At 35.6% G+C, this 9,124-nt stretch overlaps 1 protein-coding gene across 1 annotated transcript in view; it reads left to right on the forward strand.

Annotated features, from left to right (window-relative positions):
• Positions 1-6,780, forward strand: part of AATF (apoptosis antagonizing transcription factor) — a 118,048-nt gene extending 111,268 nt beyond the window's left edge. The window contains exon 12 of the mRNA XM_075195715.1: positions 3,531-6,780. Within this exon, the coding sequence (XP_075051816.1) occupies positions 3,531-3,582 (52 nt within the window). The 3' untranslated portion in view covers positions 3,583-6,780. The remainder of the gene's footprint in view (positions 1-3,530) is intronic.
• Positions 6,781-9,124: the final 2,344 nt, after the last annotated feature.

The raw sequence follows: 9,124 nt of genomic DNA on the forward strand, positions 1-9,124 counted from the left end.
TTTCCATTACTACATCTCCATACGGACACTGATTAATTGATATCTCACGCAAGTCACTTTTCTCTGTAATATTTCTATGCAGCAATGGGCGGCCATTGATTCATATCTGATTTCTCATTTTGGATAAGGAGCGTTTTTTAATTGCTGTGCCTAAAGGAATTTAAAAGTAATAAACTGTAATTTTACCGTGGTGCATACATTTAAAAATAGAACGGTCAGAATTCCTGAGCTTTTACTGCTTTGATTAGTTGATTTTGGTAAAACACTGCTTTATAGGAGCAGGTTGTGCTTTTCATAGTGCATATGAATTTTGTGCTATAGTTGTAGTATTGGTTCAGGGGAAGAAAAAAAAAAAGATTTTTGTTAGGGCGCGCAGTGAATCTGTGTGATCTTTATTCTTTCAATTCACAGTTCATTGCCTTGGCACAATCACATTCTTTCTAAGATGGTTTCTGTCTTCTTGGAACAGACCGTTCCTGAAATTCAGGATCCATTGAGATTTATATTTAGATAAACACAATTTCACTTACAGGAGCTAACAGTGTTAACAACATTATGCTATTTAATTTTGTGCGATTTTGGCTTGTGAAAATTAGTTTGGCTCAAAATTCATAAGCAAATAGAGTAAATATAGATCAGACTGTTGAATAAATGCATGAGACATTACTGATGTATATTGGACAAGTATAAAATCATTGAAAATTCATGGCACTGAATATGCATTTATTCTTTTCAATGAAAACCTCCCATTGTGTTGTATATGCTGTGTTTTGTTAATGCAAGCAGAATATGGCAAGTCTACTGACAGAAACCTGTTTTACTCTATGATGCACAGAAGGACATTGGTACTGATATCTCATAGACTGTCGCTTAGATATAATATGAAGATTTGCAATGCAACAGATTAATGTCATCGTCAGGCAAAAGGGAGATATTCCTCTTTTATATGATTTGACAAAAGTCATGGATATATTTTTATTTTCACACTCTTGGACCTGATTGTACACACAAACTTCATAAGTATATTATAAATATTATGTATGAAAAACATCCCGTCTTGGTAAGGTAGCTTAGTCTATACCTAGTAGCCATTGTATACTTTATAAGCAAAATCACTGTGGTATGTGAGGTTATGCTGTTTACCTATGTCTTAGTTTGCTTAACAGCTTAGTGAATCTGGTTATTACAGTATGAGATTTTGTGCAGTACTTTTTTTCTGGCTCACCTTTACCCAAGGGAGTTATGTGGGTTTGAATACAGAATGCTTTTCAGGCTGGCTTGACATGAGAAAAACTGCATGTTCATCAGCATTGCCCACCTGTGTGTGAAATGATGCTCTGTGAAAACACTGGTTTCAGCATTTCAGTGGCAGCTGCTGACACGTGAACCCTGCTGGGGACAGTAAGTGGTGCTTACTACCTAGGAATTACACTGGCATTGCAGTGCAAGGAGAACATTTGCTTGAAAGCAAGATCCTCAGATCATAAGTAGACATTGAAAATGGTTTTCCATATGACATGTTCCCCGAACACCTAATTATGTTTCTTTTTTGATCATTTAATTACTGTTTAATGGTAGTGGAGATAATGGTAAAGCTCTCTCTGTTTCTAGAAATACGTAATATCATGCAGAATATTCCAAAAAATATAAAATACACTGTTGTAAAAATTAGTGACATCTGTGCCTGACCATTCATAGACATGTAGTCATTTTCTGAAGATAGAATGACAGTCAAAATTGTACATGCTTTTCTCTCTGTTCCGTTGCCGTTGTCCGTTTCTGTGTGGCTGTGATTCTCCTTTACAGTAGATGGGCGCCAAGTGAAGGATATGTTTTATAGATTCACTGCCCTTCAGCTTGACTTTTGCGTGTCACAGTATATAAAGATAAATAACATTTGAAATTTATAGGCAGAACAAGGAAATGTATCACATTATACAAAAGGAGGTTATAGCTATAAACACATTCTCTGATATGCAGATAATGAATTAATCAAGTCAGTAAATGGCATTTTTAGGGGCATAAATATAAAACTGAAGCTTGAGTAGTCATTTATTTGTTCATAGCTACACACAAATTCAAAATACACTGATTTTATTTTTAAAAAAGGTCATTGTTGGACATAACAGAAATATAGTTTATTATGTGATACACCGGAAGTGGTGAAGAGAAATTGTAATTTAGAGAAACGATGGAGTGACTCAGGACTGTTAGATTATGAATCCATTATATCTTATTTTGTATGTAATGTAATGTTTCACATTTTCTTATGGTTTTATGTCCTGTGAAATTTGTGCAGAATCAGTCCACAGTATGAACTACTCTTGTCCTATGTAGCATGAATAATAAGAAAATGTGTGTTAATCCTAAATATAAGGGCTGCTTTTTATTTGTATTTTGGTTTGTGGAAGTATGAAAATCGAGACTGCTGCAAAACGACCTTACTGACGCAAAAGTCTTGGTGGTCTTCGCAGCCACAAGATAATACACATCAGGAATGCAGTATAAATTATCAGACAAAATTATTAGCCTAGTATTCCATATTACAACTTTATATTATTATATGATATTTTTTATTAATAATCTTAAATCTTGAGTTTGGTATGTGGATGCCAGGTTAAATGTGCATTTTGTGCAATAAGCATTCACACCTAGTTAGGCAGATTTTTCAGCAAACCTTTTTACACCCTTTTAAATAAGGCATAAAGTATTTATCAGCAAAGCAAGTCCTCTTTTCTCCCTACCCACACCAATTTTATAATAAGCAAAGGGGTTTAATTAATGACATGGTGCAGTGATGTGCTGTAATTCCCTCCTCCCCCGCCAACCTCTACTGTGCAATGAAGTGGCCATGATTGAGCAGATCTCGTCCTCAGGGTCCACCTTGTGAGACCTGATGACTCGAGCCTCATCTGCAAGTCCCCATCCTCTTTAAAATAGGAGAGGCAGGGTCCAGGCGGGTGGTCTAGAATGGGAGAACTCACAGGAATTCTTGAGTCTCCTGAAAGTTCCGGGAGAGTAAGCAAGTATGACTCTGACTTCACTATACTACTATTAGTTAGTATCTTGTTAGTTGCTACAGGTTACAACACATCATTGTATTTTTAATAAGGAGCTTGATGAAGTACACAAAAATCATATTACTTATTCTTCTATTTTTGAAGGGTTTTCAATCCTGATCATCATTGTTCGCGCCATTCTTCATTGAAACATAGGCTCACATTACATCGTTTCACCTAATACTTTGTTCATATATACCTGACACCCACTGCTAAAGTCACTACCCAGAACCATTCTAATTTACACTACTTAGTCTAGATTTTAAATAATCCAGGTCCTTCCCACCCTGCCAAACACCCCCTGCCTTTACCTTTGCCCACACCCAGTAGTCTCATCAGCATGTGCTTCCCCCTGCAACTGTAGTAAGAGCAGTGTATCGATGACTGGCTGTAGAGAAAGTACAGGCGAGGGATTGAAATATAAATTATCCTATTATTAATTATGCATCTTTTTTTTTTTTTCTTCCACAGGTCAGAGCTCTATCAATCATTATTTGGAAGTGTGAAACTTCTAGAAAATTAAATGAAAATTTGATTACAGGAAAATGACGGCCCTAAACTTGATTATAGAAAATGTCATTGGAAACCTGACACATTTCTTGGAAACCCAACAAGTAGACTTATTAGAGATGTATTAGACCAAAACTGTGAACTTTTTATGCTTTTTTTTTTTTTTTTTTTGTAGCAAAATATTTTCCAGATTTTGAAAAAGTATAATGGCTACACAACTGCCAAGTATGGCTCTAAATTCAGCAACCTGAGATCAAGTCATTTTCCCATTTATTTTCCAGTATGCCGAAAATATAAAAAAACAAATTTAACATAATGATTTTGCACACTTTTTTTAGTTTAAGATTTCTTTCAGTGTTTTCATTATCAGGAAATTGAAAGCTTAAGTATGACCTGTCCGTTAATGTTCTTTAAACAGATTCCCACCTGAAATTTCCTTACACATACAACATACTATAAAGAACCCTACCACTAAAACTGCCAACATTAGACACTAAAAGTTGTAAGAAAAGCAATCTTTATTTGTCAAAAATATGCGATGGAATAAAGTTAAAAATCATAACCACCAGGCCTGCCACAAAAGTACAGTGCTAATTAGCAATATTCGCCATGTAAAAATATATAAATTGACAGAGGACTCATGTAGTCCTAGGGTAGGGAGTTCTTGCATTTGAAGAAACAAATTTAAATAGTTCTAGTGCCACAATAAGTAATAACTAATAGCCACAGAAAGACTAAATAACAATTATATTTACAAATATGTATAATCTAACATGTAAACAAAATGAAAGGCCTATGATGTTCAAAGATGACCAGTGACAGGTCTGGAAGGAGTGCCCAACCTCCATAATGTTTTTATAGCACATGCTACATTGGGGCCTAAAGAGGAGGGGGAAGCTTTGGAAGTAGCAGTATCCAGTTAGACTAAAACAAGCTTGTCCACTCATCATCATGATGTAGGGCAATCATGGCTTTTCCTGTTTTTTTTTCCACCATGCCCCCTCCACTTCTATAACAAGCCCCAGGTAAATCGGACCACAGGCACCACATGTGTTGCAAGCATCTGGAGGAGTAGAGATGCAGTTGCCGGATGTGTGCCTTCAATAGTAATCTAAATCTAATAGCATGTGTTGCCCCCAAAGAACAGGACTATGGACATACTGAATAAATTGCAAAGGAAGTAGATCTAAATAAGCCTTAGGCATGGATAAAGAACAAGAAAAAGTGCATATGAGCAGATCGACGTAAGGTGCAGTTGTAGTGCGCATATAATACACTAGTAAGGATAAAATACAGATTCATATGTCACAATCAAATGATGCATAATAAATATGTTTGTGTAACTATCAGTCAAGTCATTTACAATAAAAATCATGAGTTTCAGTATGTGACTACTGAAGCCCTATATAAATACATAGAACTACATACAAATAATGAGGGGAAAAGAGTAATTACAAAATTAAAGCAAATCCTAAAGTAAAATTTTTCTTTTCTGTAAGTGAATAACTACTATGAGAAAAACCCTAAAATCCCTAAATGTGCAAATAAACTGTTGGAGAAAAAATGTAATATATATTTTATCCTTTTAAATGTCCATTGAAGGTGAGATAAGTACTTCACAATTTATTTCACCAGCAGAAGTGGGAAGAGACAGATTAGAATAGGTAAGGGGGGGGGGGCATTGTAAATGCGCCTGTCACATACACACCCTAGAGCCAATTTTTTTGTTAGCTAAACCAATATTTGCAAGAATGCAGATCTCGGGGCTTGCTGAATATTTTACTATAAAGTGCTGCAGTGATGTCACTGGCTCCTATTGCACTGATGGGCTCAATTCTCATAAACTAAAACTGCACCAATTTGTTTCACATTAAAGGTGCAATCGCACCTAGATTTTTGGCTTATGCACTTTCACTACAGAAGTTTAATATGGCTGCCAAAAACAAATCTACTCCTTTAAAGAATTGGTTTCTACTTATTCACAAGGAATAGTGTAGCCTGATCTTTTAGTCTGAGCAACTCATTGGCAGTGTGATGGCAGAGGAGGGGGGTGGGGCTTTATATTAATAGTTCCAAGGCGCCTCTGCATACCACCTCATTTGTCATGTGATGATACCTCACAACTGTCTTGATTTGGGAAGTATGGTGTGTGAGCATTGAAACTGGTATACACAGTTATTCCATGGTGTTTTGGGGGTGGGGTGTTTGAGGCAGCCTAGCACTAATACGCCCCTGGGGTTCTGGCACGATCTCCAATGTTTGCACTAAATTTATCCCAATCACCTCGTGGAACCATGTTCGGAGGTATGCATGTGACTGATTGCCATGGTAATTGCATAACACTCCCTGAGTCTTAATGTAATCAAAGTGATTTCTTTTGCAGAAGCGCATCTCCTTTTTTAGAGGGAATTACACCTTTTTGAGTGCTATCCAGGATACAAATGTTTCTTCCTAAGAAAATCAAAATATTTGTTACAAAACTCGTAAATGTAAACAGCAAATTATATAAAAGAGCTGCTAGTTGAATTAATATAAATATATGGACTTTTTTGAGCAGTCTGTGCCCTGTGTGTGGAAGTAGGTTGGAAGCTAAAATGACTGGTATTGGAAGACAACAGCTCACACTAAAAAAATATTTATATATAAACTTGCTATCTTGTTTAAAGTTTGTGTGTAGCGTTAAATACAAATCAATGTGTACCATGTTAAGTTCTCCCGTTGTATGATTGCTTGTATGCATATATTAAAAAGGGCACCTATTTGAATTTGACCATCTCATACTTTAGATTTTGTGACTACATTTTCAGTATGCTTTGTTTTGTGAGCCACTGTAACAATATTTGTTAATTGTATTAATGTTCTGTTTGGACTTGTACTGTACATTACAGTACTAATCTCATCACCAAGTGAGGCATGTGTATGTATCTAGTTTCATTTACACATTATTCCCATTTAAAAATTATTTTGGGGGGGGGGGGGGAGTGCTGGGCATCGTCATGTTATCTTGGAAGAAATCGTACCCCCATGTTTATCAGCAGAGAGAGAGCTGCATACAAATTGATAATGTACCCAAGACTATTCGTTGCAGAGAAATTGGTAACCATTATACTTTCAAAAATGCCATCCTTATCTGCTGTTTTGATTAATAAAATTGATAGCTCAACTGATCTACTGGAATGTACTATTTTATTGAATAAAATCTTACAATGTTTTGCTGTCTTGATTTAAATGATGGTAGCAATAATTATATGTCTTATGTGTTATATGTATTATTTTCTAGTTACACGTAATGGCCAACATATTTTCACAGCTCCAGACATGCATTTTTTTAATCGATTTGTCTGGTTATCATAAGTTGCACTAGGTTTTTCACATTAAATCTAAATTATCCCTTCTTTTAATGTGGCATAATCTGTAGAAGTTTGATGGCATATTTGAGTCAAGAAATAAAAAAGTGCTACATTTTCAGGTGACACTATAAAAACCAACATTTGCGGAATAATCTAAATGGATGATATGTATTAAGAGTGTTGCTAGTCAATGTTCAACATTAGACAAAATTTGATTGATCCATTATTGACATATTCAGTGATGGAATTATAAAAATAAAATAGACAAGCCCCGCCCCCACCATTCAATGCAAATTCGGGAGGTTTGCCTACTCTTCCGGGAGGACTCCCCGAAAATTTAGGAGCCTTCCGGGAGAGTAGGCAAGTAAGACCTTAGCCTCCTGTCATATATATTCAAAATGCATAGAACATTTTGAATATATGTATGTGTGCTTGTTTTATACAAATTACCTGTAAAGAAACTTAAAATATTTATTTTGTTTTTCATAAGCCACTGTGCAAGCTTATGTAGCCTAAAATATCTTGATAAATCAATATTTAGATACACTGCCATTGTTTTGACAGTGAGATGATAAATAATTGTATGCCTGATTATTTTGTTAAAGAAAATCCAGAGACTGTGACATTCAGTAACTTTCTGCATGACTGGTTTTGGTCAAAAAAATATCAATATTTCAACATGGGGCATTCAGAAATTGTTGTTTAGGTGAACCATAGTAACTGACAAGATATACATATTTGGATGATAAAAGTCAATATTCAACCTTGAGCATCAGCAGCTATTGATATTTGCACAAAGCTTGAAACACACCATGTTTGACAAACGGCTCTTCTCGTGGTTTTAAAACATCACAAAATGTTACTGTGTTTAAAAAGAGAATGAAAAGCTGGTTCACCTGACTGCGTAACAAGTCTGCTCTGACAATCATATAATATGTTTGTGAAACCAAACCCCCCGCACACCAGAAGTGTAGAACTACATCCTAAGCTGCCTCCAGTCACATACACGCCATCTGCATTTAGAGGAGCCAGAATGTACAGTTTATGAACAAAAACAATGTGAAAATATAAAATGTCATACCTACAGAAAGAACATGTAATAAAATGATACAAGTTACAAAACCTAGTTTTCATATATACAGAGCAAATGGTAATGAAAAATCTGAATTTCAATATAGCAATATCCTAAGCATAGTAAAACCGCAAAATATAAAATAACAAATTTTGTGACTGTTTAAGAAAGGAGACCCCAAATAATCAGACAACAAAGATGCTAATTACAGATCATCCATTGTTGCTTTTATATTTTGGGTTGAACATAATCTGTCACAAAGCATCGGATATGATTATTACTATCACAGCTTCTACTTTGTAACAATCGTATAAAAATATAGAATGGGGTTTTACATTGGTGTTTAAAGGATTTTTTTTTGTATGTCTTTTATATGTAGATCAACACCCAAAATTATCATTTTAACATTTGTTTATAAGTCCTATAAATAAAGTAAAAATCATCTTAAAGTATATTCTCAATGCAAAATTCAGTATTACCAGTTTTACTTCTTCCTTCGCCATGCGGAAGTACTCTACATTCTGTGACATCACACAATCAGCCAAGCGGAGCATAGACTCACCCCTTATATAAACTGTGGCACACATTGGGGTCTTAGTCGCACTTACCACATCTGTTGCTGTCCTATCATAGCTACCCAGGCCCCTCCTGGTCGTCTGCAGCATTCCTTAACATCTCCATTTGTAATCAAACACATATTGTTTGTTCTGCTGCCAGAGTGTGGCCATCTTGGATGCAGTCAGGTGATCATTCTCGACCAACCAGATTCAACAGCTATGATCGCATGAACTGTGCAGCCAATAGTTGTTTGGAACACCCTATTTAAACCTGCTGCTGAGATCTTTTCATTGCCAGAACAACACACTTCTCTCCTGAGGATAGGTCTTGGCTCCATCTTCCATCTTCCAGTTGCTCCTGAGTTTCCTGTGTTTACAAAGACATCACTTTACAAGTATACTGCATTTTAAAATGCACATCTCTTTTCAATTAACTGCAATCCCAAGTGCATATCTTCCTTCAAGTATTTTGCATTACCTGGAGTTTATCTTTCTGCAAGTACTCTATACTTTCAAGCTGCTCTCTTCCTGCAATATTCTGCATTCAGCAAGAGTGCTTATCTCAGTAAGAACTTT

This window comes from Mixophyes fleayi, chromosome 2 (assembly GCF_038048845.1).
Source record: "Mixophyes fleayi isolate aMixFle1 chromosome 2, aMixFle1.hap1, whole genome shotgun sequence".
NCBI lineage: Eukaryota > Metazoa > Chordata > Amphibia > Anura > Limnodynastidae > Mixophyes > Mixophyes fleayi.